Raw genomic sequence first — 21,265 nt, 5'->3', positions numbered from 1 at the left:
GCGGAGGCGCGCTCGTCATCAGCGGGGAGCGCCACCTGGAGACGCAGCGAATGGGCGACACGTGGCGGCAGGTGGAGCGGAGCAGCGGCCGGTTCACGCGCCGCCTCCAGCTGCCGGAGGACGCCAAGTTGGACGGCGTAACGGCCACCATCGAGTACGGCGTACTCACCGTCCACGTTCCCAAGGCGGACGCGGCGAAGCAGCAGAACACTAAATAACTATTCTATCCCAAAATTTAATTAATTAATTAATTAATCACCATTACCTCTTAATTAATTATTCAATCTCAAAATTAAGTTGATATGCCACTTAATATTTGTTTATTTATTTCCGAATGAGATTTCATATCGATAAATCGGCGACTGTAATTTTTATTTATTTTGTTACAGAATAAATGCATGTCAATGCATTTTCTTATGATACTTTTATCAGGATACTTTTTTACATATATATATATATTGGGTCATTTTCTACTGTTAGATATGATAGAATTTAGAGAAAAAAAATATGAATATTTCGTAATTGCTCGATTTTGATTAGGTTTTTTTTTTTAATCTTTCCTCTTATTATAGGATTGAAAGTATCATGTGATCTCTTGATGAGGATTGGAGTTTTGCTTGAAGGTAATTTTAACGTTAAGAAATGGAATTTACGTTGCATTTGCCATATTGATTAGTCTTAGATCCCCCTTCAATTCGACTGCCATTGAATAAAAAATTTTATTTGTTAATTTGTGTTACAGGTATCAGATTCATTTGATGCAACTTGCAAGGATATAGTAAGGTAATCCCTTCAGTCTCCCTTCCATACTAACTCTTTATTTCTCTGGGAACTTAAAAATAACAAGAAACTACAATACATTAAGGTTTTATTATCACATTAGAAGTGCTAATATTTCTTTAAGGTTATTCATCAATTTGAAAAAGATATTTTTTTCAATAAAATCAATAAAAACAAGGACAACAAAAATAAGAAGTAAAACAAATGTGAGAAAACCAAAAAAAATGCCCTATTGGCTACCATAGTATTATTGTTGCTTTAGTGAACTAGAGTACTCTATTCCACCATCAGAAGAGGACAAGGTAGACGATGAGCCTGAGGAAGACTCGCCATTTATAACTTTCACAACACTCTTGTTGGACTCCTGTTGGTTTTGATTAGCAGCAGCTGCAGGTGCTTCGCCTTGCTCAGCTAATTTCCTAAGGATGTTCATCACAGTTGGAAGGAACTTAGTCGACAAGGAAAGGATCCCAGGGAGCTGCCAAAAAATAGACGGTAAGTAAAAGCCTGAGTTGCAAAGAGAGGAAAATGTGAGATTGTTGATAGGGCCTCACAGCTCCATTTTTGAATTCTCCTGATATGTCTAGCTGCACCCAAAGGGCTTTACCAACTAAAAAGAAGACAAAAATGACACCCAAATAGAGAGGGTTTCTGCAAAGTAATTGTAAGATGAGTTTCGCGGTAAAATCAGACGGTATCGATAGATTGATTATTAAAGATGCATGTTAAGTACCTGAGAAGTGTCATGAATTCATTGAAGCCGAGGATAAGCATGGCAGCAATTGCCCATGGAGGAGGAAGCCTGCTATTATTGCGTTTATTGGCTTCCTGGAAGATGCGTTAAAAGAAGAATATTAGATAAATATTCATTCATATCGACATGTCATAATTTACTTTATAAATGATTCAAAAATGGAAAGAAAGAGTTTGAAGCCTAGAATTGGTAAAGGTCAAATAAATTGGAAGTAGAAAGAGAATTAAAAAAGAAAAAAAGGGTTCCCTTGAGAATATAAAAAAATTATTAGTAATCCAAACAACAGTCCTCTGTTTCAAGTGGAGACGACAAAAAACCACTAAGAAAATACAACTTAGAAGATGAAAACTTGCCTGAGCTGAAATGGCCTGAGTAATTGTATACTCTGTTTCAGTTTTAAATTGCCTCCACAATGATTTACATTGGACAGGACTGATTAAAGTTTTAGACGGAGGGATCTGTCAGAATAACAAATATAAAGATTAAAATTATCTTCTCGTATTCTGTTAAATCAAAGAACATTGAAACAATAACATGCTTAGGTAAACTGATCAAGTTCTCTCTATTTATGTTCATTTCAACTGTCGATACATCATACAACAATCTTTTGGTACAAAAATGTAACATCAACTGCTGAATTACTAAGGAATTAGACTAAATAGTATAAGAAAAGAATCCAATTATTAATGTTAACATAAGCGTAAGCAGAATAGCGGGTAGCAAGACATCCAGCTTTTAACAAGCTAGATTAACTAATAGTGTGTATTGACTTATGGCCATTGTCCTAAATAGTTTATGAGGAAGAAAAAAAAACCTATATTTTTGTATACTACTCAACTAACTTGAAAATTAGAATAAAACGAGATGCTTCAGTAAACTGAAAAGCTTCTCTCTAATATGACACATAGTTCAATTCAATTGTTAGATGTAGATGACAATTTATGCGCTAAAGTGCGTGCTAATGAACTGAGTAGATGCTATAATTAAATTAAATAGGTATTTGTAGGTCAAATATTGCTATCCAGTAGCAAGACATCCATTTTCAGCATAAAAATTCTCTCGTTATCAATGATAGAAGGGGAGATTCCGATCACTATTTTAGAAGAATGACGAGCCACAAGATACTAAAACCAAGCATATCTACAATTAAAAGTACTACAAGATAATTTGATACAACACAGAAAACGAATCTCATTCAGCGAAGAATAGAGAAAACTTTATTAAACTAAATTACATGAGCGAACTTTCTAACTAATAGAAATAGGGCCTAGTTTGCCTGGTTTTGTAATAGCTAATAAAAATAAATGGTGCTTCTAAACCTAAAAAATTAAATATCAACCTTAATAAACTTATCCTTAAAATTAATTTGAAATCTAGTAAAATTTACTTTTTAAAAACATATAAAATTTACTTTTAAATTTGAAATCTAGTTTTAATCACAACATATTTATAATGAAAATGGACAAAAATGAAAAGGATAGATTAACTAGTAACAAAAATAAACAATAAGAATATCTAAACACCTCTTCCCATGAACTTGAAGCAAGCCGATCAATTCGTTGGATGCTTCTGTTTGTAGATTCCGTAGCACCACCACTGGAAGCATCTAATAGAGCAGCTGAGAGAGTATCCTGAATTTTGTCTTTCTCATCATCCAAACGAATAGCAGTCATCACGGACAATAATTTCAGGGACTACAAAAGAAAAATGTAATTAGTAACAAAGGCTATATGTAATAATATATTATAATAGGAGCAATTTTTATGACATACTGCAAATCGAGCGGTTTTTGTAATTGCTTTTATGTCTTCCTTGCCGGTCCAAATTCTTGGCATGGAATCAGCATCATGACTAAACAATGTCGAAAATCTACACCATAGAAAACAACCAGTAAACCTGTACTTCTGCAAAATGTTACCATCTTAGAGGATAAATAACAAAGAGTTCTACCTATCTTTCATTCGGATCAACACGCGCCCGGCCTCTTCTCTCGCCTTGGATTCAACCACACTTTTAGCATAGTCCTCTAATTTTATGCACATTTTGCTAACAGTTGCATTGTCAAGATCAAATGTTGAGAGTTCGGAAGAAAAACTAGAAAGAGCAGAACTCGTCTCTTTTTGAAGAAGTTTTCTTATTGTTGGCCAGGACTCATCACTTGCTACATCGAGGAGAGCCTCTACCGGCTCCAAAAGAGCCTTACTGAGTTTTTCCTGCAAGTTAATGATGTTCCAACTTTGATTATTCTAGCATTTTTAAGACTCGACGAATGTTTATTATCTTAACAATGTTCACCAATTTCAATAGCTTCAGACAAGACAAACTTAGAAAATGTTCCCTTAAGTTGAATAGCAATGTCACACCCACCTCATATAAGGCCGTAATCTGAGAAAGTTTTGCAGCACGGACTAAAGCTAAATGAGCATCAACATCTCGCAAAAGCTTATCCCGAACTTTTGAGGGGTCCCATCTTGCGTGTTCAATTGTTGCATCTGCAATCCAGAATTACATTACAGCCAGAAACCAGGATAAACATAACAGCAAATAAATTGTGAAGAGTAATACTTACCTTCACATCCTTTGTCAAATTTTAACATGATCGATCGAGTACATGCATCTGCAGCACTAGCAAACCTTTCCCCACTTTCAAGAGCCTTGTCGAGAGCCTCCTTGAAATCATCTAAACTTTTTGTGCGAACGTGCCCCAATGTGGCTTGATAAATAGGATGCACAAGCTAGAAACATCAAGCATTTGAACACCATTAATCAAAGTAATAAAGTGCAAAATGCCCAGTAACCAACCAGTATGTGTACAGTACATTACTAAGCTCCTAGTACATGATGATTTTATTAGACATTAAAGTATTAAACACACCCCCAGTTCCATTTTACTCACAATTCAATTAGTGTTGGATTTATTATAATTAAGAGTGTTTCAAATATGACATCAACACAGATTTTTTTTTTCGATTTCAGGGTTCATTATCAAGCACCACAATAGGACATAAACAGCTACTAATGCCCTAGCCTGTGATTCACATTGCAAGAAACACCTGGAGCAGTTTAGCTTTAAGTTGCTGCCTCTTTGAAGTTCTCACAGACTCGTCGAAATAAACAGCTTCTGAATCGTATCTGCAGAGAGAAAAATAATGAAAAATAAAACAAATAACTTTTTTTTGTGAGACTCAAGAATATTGAAAAAAGTTAATTCAATATGAGACACTTAAATAATAAAGCTTGGAGTGGATTGAAGATAGCTAAAATATGCATTCAAGCAACAAAAATCCTGTTTTTGCAACATAAATCTGTTATATTTGTAAATGATAGATAGACAATCAGATAGATAGAGAGGAATACTCACCCATACAAACATTTGTCCAGAATTGAACTAAGCTTCTTTCCAAAACCTGGAACAAGATCATTCTGAGTGGCTTCTTCAAGATGAAGCCACTCCTTGGATCCATAAAGAATTATGCTTTTAGTCTCTCAAAAATTCAATATATAAAAGCAAATATAAATATAATATTATTACCTCATCATTACAGAAATAAGAAAGTTTTTCATTGGCAATCTCTTCGCATCGTACAGTAGCTACCATAACCTATAGGAAATGCATTGCACAAAAAAGAATCACAAGGATGTTGAAAGCACATTGTTAATCAACAGATAATTACCTTGTGTGCCGGCAAGTCAAGATCCTTGTTCTCTTTTATAACTTTCCAGATCTGTTGTGCACTGAATGAAAATCCTGAAGCAGGTATAACTCCACGCCTATCGCCAGCAAGTCCACCCGGAGCAATAGAATGATAAAATTTCTGTCTTAAACTTGCAACCTTGCATTGATTTGACATAAAACATTAAAGAGTTACAGAAATATATTAAATATGGAAACGCATTTTGTATTACAAAATTTGTATGAAAATACTACTTATTAGAGATTGATGTTTTGATTGATTAGACAGGGAGCAGGGAGCCTTAGCACAACAATAAAGTTGTATTCGTATGACCTGATGATCAGGGGTTCGCAGAAACAACCTCTTGCTATGCAATGTAAAGCTGTGTACGAGAGCTTCGTACATATCCTTTTTATTTTGATGTTTTGATTGATTATTGCAAAAAAAAAAAAAAAAAAAAAAAAACAGTATAAGTTGAACATAGAAGTGCCTCCACCCCAATTTTTTTTTTCATTCCTTTGCAACAACAACCAAATCTTATCTCATGTGGGGTCGGCTGCCTTAGCAACAGAGGATAATTTATTATCTTAAGCATATGAATATTGCACTTGTGATACTCATATTCATTGTTTCGATATGCACTTCAAATGCTCTTAGATGTACTACATAGATGGTTATTCTTATTATCCAAGGCAGTAGAATTGACCTCCTATCTTCGTATGTTGCTAAGCCTACATATCTCATACGAAGATTATAGAAGGGATGTGTTACAATATCAAGTAAAATTATAACAATATCTAGAGAGCTTAGTTATTGAAGAGATGTCATTCTTAATAGTTAACCTGTTCTTTGAATTGCTCCTCTTTTTCTTCATAACTTGAAAGAGCCACAACTTGTACCTGTGACACAGGAATGGGATATGTAATTTCATCATAAAGAGAAATAAAACAAAATATATTAGATCACATTAAAGAATTAGTAAGAGGTATGTAGTTTCATATGTAAAGAGAAAAAGACAAAATAGATTAGCTCACATTAAAGAATTCACTAAGAGGAGTTTCTTGATGGGCTAGTGGCTTGGGAATGTTATCCCATATCTGCAAGGAATATGTATCAGTGAGATACAGAAGCATGAACGCTAATGAAAAATACTAGCAGTAGGAATTAATCACAAGGACCTTCCGAATATCTTCTCTGAGGATAGGTTCAAGGTTTTCCAGAGGTGTCTGCCCATAAACCAAAATGAAGTCAATTGGTATATTAATTGCTAGATTAAAATAGAATTAAAAAGTTATACTGTGCTTGGGAAAATGCTCACCCTTGTTTTATCTCGTATAACAAACAGTAAAGTGGTCTTACGAGGACTAAACAGTCTCAGCATCACCTGTCATGAGGTAAACAAAAGCAATTAAGCAAAACTCAAATAAAAGTATATGTAAAAAAGTTGTAGTAGATGGGAATAAGATTAAGATAATGAAAGATAACCTGGAAGACTGTCTTTAAAAGAGGCTTGTTTGCTGCTTGTTCTCGACCAATATCATGGCACCACCTATATCATAGAGGCAAATGCTCACCCTTGTTCTAGACAAAGGTAGCGTTTGATGCATAATGAAAATGAACTTACATGTTTATTAGGACTATATCAGAAACTGCTAAAGCAAAAAGAGCACTCTGTTTCTCAAATGCAGTATCATCCTGAACAAAGTAGAAATACAATTCAAAGTTGTGTTATCTACAGACTGAGAAATGGAGTAAAAAAGCCAATTAAGTTTAATATATATTCCTAGAATATGCTCAAAGAGGTACTTGTGTAACAAAAAAGGCACTAGTTGTTCACTTGTATCTTAAACAGTTTGAAAACCAAAGTCAAAACAAAGGAAAAGATCTTCAGATATACAAAAAGTAAGCCACAATTAGGTGTGAATTCCTTTCAATAAAAGAGTTTTGCTAACCCTTGTAAGCATGCGTAATAAACTACCCAATATGACACTCAAGCAAAGATCAGATCACCAACTAGTATGTATAGAATAAATACTAAAGGTTAAACCCTAAACTAACTATGGGTTCTACAATCACTAGGATAGGATCATAAAGAAGTCAAAAGCTGAAATAGGGTAATACTTGAAGGTTTACTGAACCACCTAAAACAAACTAAATATATGGCAAAAGAATGGACAACAAACTAATAAAAGTCAAACATTTCATACACTCATCTACATTCAAGACAGGAATATATTACATCGAAGATGAAGTTCGGATTTATAATTTTGCTAGATAAATTGGACTAAGAAATCTCTTCTACTTCCCTCTCTCTCAAATTGGACTTGAAACGGGAAAGTATTCCCTTTGCTTCAATTTATTGGCATGAAATAGAGTTGTCCATGAACTCACAATACAAGTAGGTCTGATGGCAATTGCAAGAAACTAGCTAATGATAAAAAGTTGAATGTTCTTTTTTACATATCCAATTGTCGTTACACTCTCTATTTGCTCTGTATCCCTCACCCATTTCAACCCATACCTTTTTTAGACCATAAACTATCTTCCAAATAGACCAAAAAAAAAAAATCAATAAACAATAAGTTAATTCTATGATCTAATAGTGAGCTATCTGTAAACAATCAGATGAATATGCATCTAAACAAAGGAGAGAATTTAAAGGTAAACAACTACAATTGTGAACTAGATTCAATAAGCTTATACTCAGATGATTTCAAAGCGACTGCTCTACGATAAAGTATCAAATGGTTGCAATTGTGACAGCGTGCTTTCTAAAAGAAAGTCTTGAACAAGTTGAATTTCTCATCATATTGACTAATTTTGTTAAATGTTAAAGGTTTGTAAATAATGAGAATTTTACTTTACATGCCTAAAAATCATTCTAAGATAGGGGCATCTCTTAGGCATATCTAGAACTTCACAAGAAAAACTGCTTAATCCTATGCCAAAAGAGACCTATTGTGAGTTCAATAGTTTGGTTGAGAATAATACCTCTCCTCGTTCTCGTCCATCAGTACCTTCTAAGTCCATAGCAATTGTACATGGTTCAATCCCAACACAATTTGCTAACCAAATGCCTTTTGTGGTTTGTGACCTAAAATAACTTATATATCAGTAGCACTAAAATTGATAATATATATCTACAAGAATTCAAGAGCTTGCCTTCCCCTGAAAGCATCCATCTCTCGGAAGTTGGTGTCAAATAAATGGTTTAATAGAGTGCTCTTCCCTGTTAACCAAAATAAAAAAGAAAATGAAGACCATTCATCAGCAATTACTGAATTTAACAAGTAAAAAAATTATATTGCTGCAAATGCACATCCAAAAGGGAACAAAAATAGGGAAATATAGATATCTATTTTATATAAAAAATTCAAGACTTCCTTAAGACTATATATCTTGTACAAAGGAAGCAAAGATGAAGAACAAAAAAACATTTCCAAATGTTTGAAAGTGAATAGTTCTTTAACAGTAAGCAGTCCATAAAAGCAAATGAGTTATTTGCCTATTTCAACCTTGAGAAGCAATTGGAAAAGCAATAGTAACACTGAGGTTAGCGGCATAATTCATATAAATGAATAAAAGCAAAAGTTGAAACTAAAAGGTATTAGTTAGGTAACATGGTCCAACACCGACTCAATCACAAAACTTACAATACAGTATACTAAAATGGGCAATATAAACAGTGAATACCTAATATATTTCACTGCAATTATTCTTGATCTTCTTCTAGGCAGCCAATTTAACCAAATTAAAATTAGTATTTGGAATGAACATATTCAAATATTACTGTCTCCCACATTTATATAATCCAAGACCAAAAAATATAACAAGACCAGCCAATATGAGTCAGGAAGACCAATTATGTTCCAGAACTAGAATGCAAACAATGCGGTAATTCAAGACCAAATCTCTAACTCAGGTTGAATACCTTTAAAGTTCAAAATGTGAGATCACCTCATAATAAACATAGCCTTCAAGCACATAAAATACGAAAATAGAATTCAAGAAACTCAAAGACATACCACTACTTTGTGGACCCATGACAGAAACTACAGCATAGGATAATCCATGCTCTGCCAACTTCACTGACTTCATAAAGTGTTCAAGACCCGTGACGTTGAATACACCATCTCCATCAATCAGTTGGATAGAGCAACATTCATTAGCCATTCCTGCTTAAAAAAAGAAGAGAACAGTAATTGATATGAGGTCAAGAGTATAATGTTGCTTGGATCTAAGCTTTGATAGAATCAATTTATAATTAAGAAGTTAGTCAAAAAAACATTTTTTAAGAGCTGTACTTACCTACAACACCAACATTCAACATTCAGTTAAGTATTTTTTAAGAAAAAAATTGTAGAAAAGCAATACTCATAGAAATCCCTGTTGGAAGGTGAAAAATAAATCGAGCTTATATAATCTTATTAGCATCATGAAAAATAAAAACACTAAAAAAAATCTAAAAGCATAAAAGCAACTAAAAAGATATATGAACAGTCTAAACAGATATTATCTTTTTTTCTAAAATGTATCTAAACAGGCTGATCATCTGGAAGTTAATAATAAACTTCTTCTGATATGTATCTATTTTTTGTATATGAAACTGAAAGGTAACTACACTTATCAAAGTTGCTCTTTCCATACCTAGAAGCAAAATAACCCGGAAGGAAGAATAAAGAGAAAACTTGACTTCTGGTTCGCTAAAACAGATAAAAAATGTCCTCACCGTTGTCCAACATCAAAAACCAAGGCTGTACCAAAATTAACACGAATCACCAAAATTGCTTTTAGACTTTTGGGGATATATACTGGGTAGAAAAATTAGTGGGATCAACAAAAAAAAGCATTTCAACTTCAAATAAATTTAAATAAATTATCATAAAGCAAATTAAAGCACTAATACACTGTGATCTCGAATGGCTACTTGAATCGACTACTCAAGCTATCACTACAAACTGACTTTGTCTATGAAACACCCTAATCCGAAGGGGTTTAACAGCAACACCAAACAAAAACAAATTCTAAGCATATTCAACCATCAACCTCGGCGTGTTCCGGAGTTGTATAAATAAAAAAAAAAAAAAAAAACTTGAACGAAAGCAAGAAAAACAAAGATCGAACTAAAACAAAATGTATCTCGTCAATTAACTACTTGGAGAAGCAATCGCGAAACACAGCGGGTCGAAGTAAAAAAAGAAAAGTTGAAGAATTACCTTGTTGCGAAGAGGAGATTGGGAAGAGGTGATCGCCGACTGAAACCTTCGAAGGAGAAGGGAAAGCAGCAGCGTGAGGCGGCGAATAAGCAGGAAAAAAAAGAGGGGGCCGATCCATTGTTTTGTCCCGATGTTTTCTTTTTAATATCGGCGATGATAATTATAATAATTACTGGTATTTTTTTACCGCTATAGTTAATTTGAATAAAAAAGGAAAAAATCACTTTACACCCTAGTTTATCCATAATTTTATAAAGGTCACTCAATATTCCAAAAATTATCAAATGTAGCTTACCAAGTAGAAAGCTGAGTTTCATTTTGTAAATATCTCTCTCCTTTGTCTTCTCATTAAACAAAAATAGATAAAATAGCCCCAGTATCAATTCTATACATAAGTATTAGACACGTGATAAATATCATATCGTCAATTTTTTATAATCAACTCTTTGACTATTACATAAAAATATCATTATGTCAGAAATATCATATAACTATATAGGCGTTGTATTCTCATTTTAAAATTTAATGAGAAAGTGGAGCATTTTATAGAACATTTTTTAGATGAGTGTAAAATTCTATTTGTGATTGCAAGTGTCAAAGTATAAGCAAAGATAGATTATAACATGAGCAAAGAATAATTAGTGAGGATGAACGTGTGTAAATAAGACTTGTCATTTAAGGAAATAAGGGCATAGTAAGATTAATGTGGTTAATTTGTGATGGAGTGCGGTGATCCGTTAAAAATCTATCATATGATGGGATGGACTGATCGTCATTATAATTAATGCAATCGCTAAATCAATTTAACTCAAGATAGGTGGTAGGTCAATTCATGAGCTTGTTAAAAAATATTAAATTTTTTAAATTTTAATTGCACCAGTCGATTAAGTCTTCTATTTTAATTTTAAATTTAAAAGGAAAAAAATTTAATCTATTGGCTCACCCAAATTTATCACAGATCGATTTATGCAAGTTGCGAAGGTAGATAGGTCGATCTACCTAGTTAGATCCCTCTTAAAATCTATTGATAAAATTTTAATTCAATCCGTTTATATTGTTTAAAAACTTTACTGACCAACTTAAATTTACGATTATAATAAGATTATGTTTTTTTTTAGTTGAAGAGGTTGAAAATTATAGGACTTTTCAAATGAATAAATAGTCAGAGACTCAGAGGTAATTTTAAATCTATTTTATTTCAAAATATAACTGTACATGTGAGTTATTTAAAAATAAAATAAAATACTTATCAAATACTTTAAAACGTACATTAAAATATAATAATGTTAAAATAATTTAAATTAAGTTTAAATTTTTTAAACAAATTTGATAAAGAATATTATAATATTCTGCGTATTTAATTTTGATCAAATTAGAGTAATTTTGTCACGGTCATAATTAGTAAAACATGAAATATATGGTAGCAAGTTTAAAATAATTTTATAAAAATGGAGGGATTTTGATCGATTTTAAATATTTTTGATTAAATTAAAATAATTTTACTATGACAATAAATGCTATAATTTATTTCATATTTTAACAATTATAAAAATAACTGCTATAAATGGTTAAAATAAAGGTATTCTTTAAAATAAAAAAAAGTGTAGTCATTTGGTTTTTAATATTTAAAAAAAAACAGGATATATTTTTTGACAATAATAAAAATAAAGGGCATGATCCCCTTAGTTTTATACTTGTTGGATAATTTTTTTTATTTAATAAAAAAATAGTAAATTGTGAATACTAGCTGACTTAATTAATTCTAATTTAAATCCGAGTAGGAGAAAATATATCTATGTGATTTGGGAAATAAATAATTAAACAGCACAAATTTTTTAAACCTGACAAAACAACTCCCCATACATTGCAACTCATTATTATCTCCAGGCCATTTTCCTATATGAAATGAACCGACAGGGTTAGTAATGAGAAAGTACAAGAATTTAGAGCCTATTCTGGGAATTTTAAAATCTTAAAGGATAATTTTTGTAAAAGGATAAACTTCAGGAGCAAAATAAAAGATTCCCCTGTGTTTTAATCAAATATTTTACCTACTAAACGAGGGCAGGCATTCCTTTCTAACAAATAAAAGGTTGCTTGGTGTGCAAGGAAGAAAATGGAATCCACCGTATGAAGCATTAGTATTTTTCAACGAGATTTTAAAATTTGTAATATATAATATATAATGTAAAGAAGGATAATGAATAACATAAACTAGTGCAAGGGATCGATATATATGATGTTTTTCATCAGCTTAATTAATTAAGCTTATTTATCTTTGGCAGAGGGATCAAAGTTCCACAAGATTTGGTCCCTCTTTGAAGGAGTTCTCTTAGGTGTGTCATTACTTTAGGCTCCCATCTGTTTCTTCTGGAAGCAAATGATGTTTCTCAACTTGTCTTTCATCTCATTTAAAGTTTAAATGACTTTAATATTTTAAGAGTCGATTGCTAAAAAAAAAGTATTAATTGCCACGGCAGAATATATATATATATATATATATATATATATATATATATATATATGAATCGATTTTTACAATAATATCATAATAGAATCAGAATATAATCAATAATATATCAAATCAAAACTCATTCAGAGATCTTTAATAAATTTCAAAATTTATCCTTAAAAATATCATTTAAATCCTTTTTTAATATCCAAAAGATTTTATCTTTTTTTATTATCTTTTTTTCATCTGGTTAGAGTTTAAAATTATTTAAATATATATTTAATTATTTTTTAATTAGTTTTTATCAATAATATTCTATCATTTCTTTTCACTAAAATAATGAATTTTTAGATGTCTATTTATAGCATTATGTGGCATACTATTTTTAGAAGATTATTTATAACGTTCATATTTGAATTAAAGGATTCAATAACTTCTGTTATTTATGTTAGTTGTTTTGTTGACCTTTAAATTAAATTATCCTATAAAATAAGGAAATATTTTTGAGGACTAATGTGTTATTATTATTGTGTTAATAGAAATTTTATATTTTTCCATTTTGAATGATAGTTTAATTATTAGTTAATTTAAATTTATATATAGTAATGTAATATGAGGTGTTGAGGATAAATGATTATATATATATTTATATTAATTATTAATCATGTATGATAAAATTTTAAAATTTTGATAGGATCGTATAATTCTATGATCCAATCTCGACCCATTTGATCCTGACTCTAAATCAATCTCAACAAGCTCTAGCCTTAGTCGAGACTTCGACTTTAACATTTGCCATAATTTTCAACCATGAAGCTAACAATAGGACTAAAATACTGAATTATAATAAAAATAGAATATAGAAAATTGAAACAGATAATATTGTCAAAGGGCTGCATTATATATATTGAGACATGCGATTGTCACAAATTTCTTAAAACATTTATATCAATCAATCACAATTATTAAGATAAAAATGACTAAACCACTTATATCAATCCCAAATTACTAATTAATAACCATGAATGATTATTAACTCATCGATTACTAACAGTAGATGATATTATTAACGTTTTAAGTCATTTTCTATATATTTTTATTTACATTTTCAACATCATATCACAACCATGAATCCTACAAATCCTCAAGATTTACAGAGTTTAATTATGCTTGATTTTTTAAAAAATCGTACTCATTTTTTTTACCATGAATAATTATAGTTCTTTTATTTAACAAAATAATAAGTTAGATAATACTATTTTCTAAAAGCAATAAGTTAACTAATTAATAACGGTGAGATTTTAATATCTAAACTTTGATGGTATATATTCAAAGTATTTTCTTTTTGTACTTTCCATTTTTATACTAGTGCATTTGGCTGGTGGTGTCATGGATTTGTCCATCATTCGAAAAATAAATTATCATAATTTAGAGGAGATATATGTACATCTTACATTAAGAATCTCTTTTTTTTATTAACTAATTTTCATGAAGTCAAAATAAAAGTATGTTAATGTCCTTTTTGTTATTTACATTGAAAATAATTTTTATATCTATTAGTAATTTTCATAAATGCATAATAAGTGATTTAGAGTTCGAGACTCAGTTACGATTTATTATTGATAATTTTTTCTCATTAATCAATTAGAAATTTAAAGTTCTCTTTAGTCTCACATCTTATAATTGGCAGCATTGGTGATGTTAAAAAACATATTTTTCTTAGTTTTTTTTGCTAAGATCAAGTATGATATTAAATTAATTTTTTATAAGGGAGAACCCATTATAGCAACAAGTTGCTGGAATTCTTGAGTTTCATCTTAGCATTGTACTATTGCATAGGTATGGTGCATCCTTACCAAATTTATGGGTAGCATTTTGTCTAAGATTAAATGCAATATTTGTTTTTATCATTTTAATATTTGATATAAAATATTAAATTAATTTGTTATAAAGGAGAGTGTGTTACCAACACGTGTTCATATATTATTTTACACACGTAACCAGGGATAAAGCCACGTATAGCTTTGGTAGGGCAGTCACTAAAAAGGATAAAAGTAGGGGCAATTCTCAAAAATTAAAACTATTTTTTATAGGATCATTATTCTTCGCTGAGATCTCTCCCTGCATTATTTCACTTGATATAAGGTGTCTAGCTCACGCAACATGTGTCCACAATCGCTAAAAGGTTTCAATAGCATGTACATCTCCCCGTGCACACCTTATCAAATTTGAATTCAAATTATCGATATAATTAAAAAAATATATTAAGATTTTTTTACGAAAAATAAATGGGTATCATTAAAATGTACGAAATATACATTCACCTAAAGATAACTTTGAAGTACCATATTTGAATAGCTATCCAAGGTATATGATACCATATACATGTGCTTGTACTTTTCTATTTAGGCAAAAGTTAAAAATCGTCTTTTTTTTTTATTTAAATCATCAAAAAAAGTTATTCACTTCCATTTTTTTATCAAAAGACACTCCACTTCACGATTTAGTGGTGTATAATTATCCAATTACCCTTTAATATTGTTCTTATTATTATCTCCTGCTTAAATCTCTCACCTTAAATTTGAGTTAGTTGAGTGTATTGTAGCAGCTACGATTTTATAATTATTACATATGTCATAGTGGTTATGATTTCATAACTACAATATATACTTAACTTGTTTAAAAATATTTAAGTTGTAAGAATTATGATTTCGTAGATGCCATAATCTAGATGCAATCATATTCACCTACCAGACATTCATGTTGAAATAAGTATGGAATCCCCTTGGAACTCCGTACTTAAAATTAATGATAATTGTATTAATTAGTCATCAAATTAGAAACTGATTAAATTTTTTTATTACTAATTAACAATGTAATTTAAAATTGGTCATGATCGATTAAATTTTTTATCGCTAATTAACAATGAAGTATAAAATCAGTTGTTAAATTACCAACCTTCATTGCTAATTAACAATGAAGTATAAAATCAGTTGTTAAATTACCAGCCGATTAAATTTCTCTTGCCTTGGAATCAACCATACTTTTAGCATAGTCCTATAATTTTATATGCATTTCGCTAACATTTGTATCATCAAGATAAAATGCTAAGAGTCCAGAAGAAAAATAAGAAAGAGTTGAACTGGTCTTTCTTTGAAGAAATTTTCTAATTGTTGGCGAGGTATTACATCAAGAAAAACCTCTACATGCTCATACCAATGTTTACTATCTTAACAAATTAAGTTCATCAATTTCAATAGTAATTTAATTCGATTGCTATTTTTTACTTTTAATATTTAATATTTTTTTATATCTTTAACTACTGATTTTAAAAGTTTATCGGTAAATTAGCGATCGATTGAAATTTTCTATCATGAATTAATGATGATTTTAAAAATTGATCATTAAATTAAGGCCGATTAATTTTTTACCACTAATTAACAATATAATTTAAAATTAGTCATGATCGATTAAATTTTTTATCACTAATTAATAGTGAAATATAAAACCAGTTGTTTAATTACCAACCAATTAAATTTCTTTTACCTTAAATTAACCACACTTTTAGCAGTCTTTTAATTTTATGTGCGACCAATGTTTACTATCTCATCAATTTCAATAGCAATTTAATTCGATTGCTATTTTTTATTTTAATAGTTAATATTTTTTCTATCATTAAAGATTTATTTTAAAATTTTATAGTTAAATTAGCGACTGATTACAATTTTCTATCATAAATTAATGACGATGTTAAAAATCAATAGTTAAATTAATAACATATTAAATTTTTTATCACTAATTAACAATGTAATTTAAAATTGATCAGTAATTGATTGATTAAATTTTTTTATCATTAATTGACAATGAAATAAAAAATTAGTTGTTAAATTACCAACAGATTAATTTTTTTCTTATTTGGATTCAATCACACTTTTAAGTATAGTGCTCTATTTTTTGTTTAGAAGAAAAATAACAAAAATATAATGGATTTATTTTTGAAGAAGTTTTTAAATTGTTAGTTTGGTATTACCGTCTATTTTATTTAATATTTAATTTTTTTATATCATTAACGACTGATTTTAAAATTTTGTCATTAAATTAATGACTGATTAAAATTTTCTATTGTAAATTAATGATGATTTCAAAAAATCGATCAATAAATTAGGGACCGATTAATTTTTTTTATCACTAATTAACAATGTAATTTACAATTGGTCATGATCGATTAATTTTTTTATAACTAATTAATTGTGAAATATAAAACCAGTTGTTAGATTATCCACCGATTAAATTTCTCTTACCTTGGATTAACCACACTTTTAGCATAGTCCTCTAATTTTATGTGCATTTTGCTAACAACTGTATTGATCAAATGTTGAGAGTTTATAAAAAATATTAGAAAGAGTAAAACTGATCTTTTTTTTGAAAAAGTATTCTAATTGTTGGTTATATATCACATATTACATTGGGAAGAACCTCTACAGGTTACAAAAGAGTCTTACTAAGTTTTTCTTGCTCGTAAATTATGTTATTATTCTAGTATATATAAGACCCGACCAATATTTACTATCTTAACAAAGTTCATCAATTTCAATAGCAATTTAATTCGATTGCTATTTTTTAATTTTAATAGTTAATATTTTTTTTCTATACCAACTGATTTAATTTTTTTTTTCTAAGTTAGGTCTTTTGGTTACAATGTGATCCATAATGTATCATGCTGTATCACTAAATTTGTACGAAAGTGACTTTGTTTATAATTTTATCATTTAGAATATGTAACTATTAAATATTATACAAACTGGATTTTAAAAATAATCAAACACTAAACATTTTCAAAAATTAATTTTATAATATCATGCATTAATCGAAATTAACCCAAAAAAAACTCAAAAACACTAGAGAACCTGAAAATAACAAGGAACAATAATTCATCGAAAATCCAATAAACTTTTCTTATCACCTTCAAAAGTACTAGTATTTCTGGAAGGACACTAAAAAAATAATGTAAATGTGAGAAAATTACAAATAAACTGTCATAATTTCATTATTATTTCAGCGATGACCGTGCATGGGTCGGTGGGTCAATACTCAATAGAATATTTTATCATCTCTATGAATTTTTGAATTCAAATATGCTTTTGCCAATTTAAATTTCTATTGAATTCTCTTCCTATGAGAGGATCGTAATGGTACCATATTGTTACCTTGATGAACTAAGTACTCCATTCTATAGGATGAATTATAAAATGTACGATCGGATTATAATTTAATTATTAAATAATGATTGAATAAATTTTTTAATTGTAAATTACCAATGAAGCAATTTAATATGATTGCTATTTTTTTATTTTAATATTGAATATTTTTTATATCATTAACCACTTATTTTAAAATTCTATTATTAAATTAATGATTTATTAAAAATTTTAATTACAAATTAATGACTGATCTTAAAATCGTGTTAAATTAGTACTTATCACCACATATTAAATTTTGTATTACTAATTAATAATATAATTTAAAATAGTGTTAAATTAGTAATAAATTAAAACTTTAATCGCTAATTAATAACTAATTAAGACAGAATTTAAATCCAATCGTTAAATCACCATCTGATTATTACAAATTTCTTTAAAAAAATTTGTTCATATTTAGAGGTTTAAAAATATAATAAATTTTGAAAATAAAAATGACTAAATCATTTCTATCTATCAACTACAAGTACTAATGACAATTATTATGATCATTAATATTTACGAGTCCTGTTCTATCTAGTTTTATTCATATTTTTAACATACGCTAATTACTAGATACTTACATGCCGAGCTTTTGATTTATTAAATCGTACTATCTTTTTTTTGAATAACTTTTAATAATATTTGAATGATTAAATTATAGTTTTTTATTTAACAAATTAATAAAGCATATATATTGTTTTTCGCATGGGAATACATTTAAGTATTTATTTGTTATCTTAATTGAAGAGATTTAAAGAATTATGAATAGTTTGTATGGTAATTTATTAATCAAATTTGAATTCAGATAATATAAAAACAATATTAATTTGGCATATTTGTAAAGTATTTTCTAATGGTAAATATTGAATTATCCCGAATAATTTAGTTTGATTTATGTAAAATAAATGTGAGGGTAAAAATTTAAACATTTATTTGTTATCTTATTTGAAGAGATTTAAATAATTTTCTAACATAGTTTATATGTGAAATTATTAATAAAATTTGTATTCAGATATTAATTTGGCGTGGTCCTAAAGTATAGAGAGAAATAATAAAAAATAAATTTTAAATAAGTTGAATATTTTAAAAGTTAATTTATAAAAACATATTAATTGCCACTAAGAACTTGGTACCGGCAATTCGAAGTGGCTCTCTAAGAACCACATTAATATAATGTTCTAATTTTATGTCCATTTTGCTGGCACATCATTAAAATCAAATGAGAGTTGAGAAGAAAAATAATAAATAGTACTGGTCTCCTTTTGAAAATGTTTTTTAATTATTGGCCAAGCATCATCACCAGCTAACCTCTACAGGCTTCAAAAAGAACTTTACTGAGTTTTTCATACAATTAAATGAAGTTCATACAATTTTTTATCATAAATTAATGATAATTTTTAAAATCTATCGTTAAATTAATAACCGATTAAATTTTTTATCACTAATTAATAATATAATTTAAAATGGGTCATTAAATTAACAATCAATTTAATTTGTTATCAATAATGAATAATGAAATATAAAATCAGTCGTTAAATTACTAACCGATTATATTTTCTATCGTTAATTAACTATCACTTTTAAAATTAATCATTAAATTAACAACCAACTATGGATACGGTGTGATCCATAATGGATGGAGCTGTATTTCTACGAACTTGAAGAGCTAATTTTGTCTATAATTTTATCCTATAAAATATGTAACGGTTAAATATTATACAAACTGTTTTTTGAAATAATTAAACACAAAACATTTTCAAAAATTTGATTAATTTTATAATATCACACATTAATAGAAATTAGAAATATATGGGTTTTGACCAAAATTTATTGATGGACCTAGAGACCTCAGATTACACCCATTTCAGTTCTTGTAGATTCCTGATGTTGCAAGGAGTTCAAATTTACTATCCATTATTTATTTTGACTTTTAAAAGGTGTTAAAATATAAGAATAAAGAATCAGTAAAAAACTCCACGTTAGGCCTGATATGAATTTTTTTGCTGATTCTTTCTTCTTGTATTTTAACACCTTCTAAAAGTCAAAATAAATAATGGATAGCAAATTTGAACTCCTTGCAACACCAGTGGGTTTTGACCGAAACTCACTGATGGACTTAGAGACCTCAGATTACACTCATTTCAGTTCCTGTAGATTCCTGATGTTGCAAGGAGTTCAAATTTGCTATTCATAGTTTATTTTAGCTTATCTAAATGTATTAAAATGTTATCAAAAAATTAACTAAATTTTAAATGTCGTGGATGAAAGAGAAGATAGGAAAGAGAAGAGGAGAAAAGAAAAACGATAAAAAAAAAGTTTGATTGGTCAGGAGGATAAAAAAGGAAGTGCACTTGAAAAAATACGTCCTTTGGTAAATACCAAAGTAGTATACGTCTTTTAGTCAATTAAGATATGTAGGTGCATGATTTGATAAATTACCGAATAAAATTATTGTTACTTTTAGTGAAGGCCTTACTGACATTTATGCTTATTTTTAAATCATAAACATCTTTTTTTTTATTGTGAATAACTTATATATATTGTTTTTTATATTACTAAGTTAACAAATTAATGAGCACGGTAGACATTAACGTTGACAATTTTAATAAAATGTTGGGTCCACAAATAATGAGAGTCGTCAAAATATCTAAATTTTGTGGTGTATATTTATAATATTTTCTTTTCTTACTTTACACTTTACTATATTAGCTAGTTGGTACTAATTTTACCTATTTTAAAATTTAGCCAAATTATTAATAATTCACAACAAAAAAAATACATATATATTTTCTAATTGTAAATATTAAATTATTTAGAATAATTTAGTCTGATTTATATATAATAAATATGACGGTATAAATTTAAGCATTTATTTGTTATCTTATTTGAAAGATCTAAATAATTATCTAGAATAGTTTATATGGAAAATTATTAATCAAATTTGAATTCCGATAATATAAAAAACATATAGAGAAATAATAAAATAATAAAATTATATTTTTTAAATGAGTTGAATATTTTAAAAGTTAATTTATAAAAAAATATTAATTGGCACGGCATAATTTGGTTTCGCCAGGTCCCACTCTCCTCATTGGAAACCCTACGGTCTTCACCTTCTAAACTGGAACCTCGTATAAATTGTCTTGAAG

General features: G+C 28.9%; 1 protein-coding gene and 1 pseudogene across 2 annotated transcripts; one reads left to right on the top strand and one right to left on the bottom strand.

Annotated features, from left to right (window-relative positions):
- Nucleotides 1–826: 826 nt before the first annotated feature.
- LOC122055876 (protein ROOT HAIR DEFECTIVE 3-like) lies at nucleotides 827–10,550 on the bottom strand. 2 transcript variants are annotated; one of them, XM_042617556.1, is made up of 24 exons: nucleotides 10,425–10,530; nucleotides 9,856–9,962; nucleotides 9,234–9,383; nucleotides 8,371–8,437; nucleotides 8,200–8,302; nucleotides 6,833–6,903; nucleotides 6,694–6,757; nucleotides 6,527–6,592; nucleotides 6,387–6,434; nucleotides 6,243–6,305; nucleotides 6,051–6,107; nucleotides 5,209–5,367; nucleotides 5,067–5,135; nucleotides 4,896–4,987; nucleotides 4,588–4,666; nucleotides 4,104–4,269; nucleotides 3,902–4,026; nucleotides 3,485–3,747; nucleotides 3,307–3,403; nucleotides 3,058–3,228; nucleotides 1,888–1,992; nucleotides 1,514–1,608; nucleotides 1,335–1,431; nucleotides 827–1,258 (listed from the first exon to the last, which is right to left on the bottom strand). In XM_042617556.1, exons 3-24 carry the CDS (start codon nucleotides 9,379–9,381, stop codon nucleotides 1,028–1,030), a joined length of 2,436 nt encoding a protein of 811 aa, XP_042473490.1. In that variant the 5' UTR covers nucleotides 9,382–9,383; nucleotides 9,856–9,962; nucleotides 10,425–10,530; the 3' UTR covers nucleotides 827–1,027. The 2 variants fall into 2 exon arrangements, with proteins under 2 accessions (XP_042473490.1, XP_042473489.1); XM_042617555.1 differs by lacking the exon at nucleotides 9,856–9,962 and having other exon boundaries at nucleotides 10,425–10,550.
- A 4,036-nt stretch (nucleotides 10,551–14,586) lies between these two features.
- Nucleotides 14,587–14,731, top strand: LOC121968720 (annotated as a pseudogene).
- Nucleotides 14,732–21,265: the final 6,534 nt, after the last annotated feature.

The sequence above is a fragment of the Zingiber officinale genome, chromosome 3B (genome assembly GCF_018446385.1).
Source record: "Zingiber officinale cultivar Zhangliang chromosome 3B, Zo_v1.1, whole genome shotgun sequence".
Classification (NCBI taxonomy): domain Eukaryota; kingdom Viridiplantae; phylum Streptophyta; class Magnoliopsida; order Zingiberales; family Zingiberaceae; genus Zingiber; species Zingiber officinale.
Note: the sequence above shows the minus strand (reverse complement) of the source record. Positions and strands in the feature narration are given on the sequence as shown.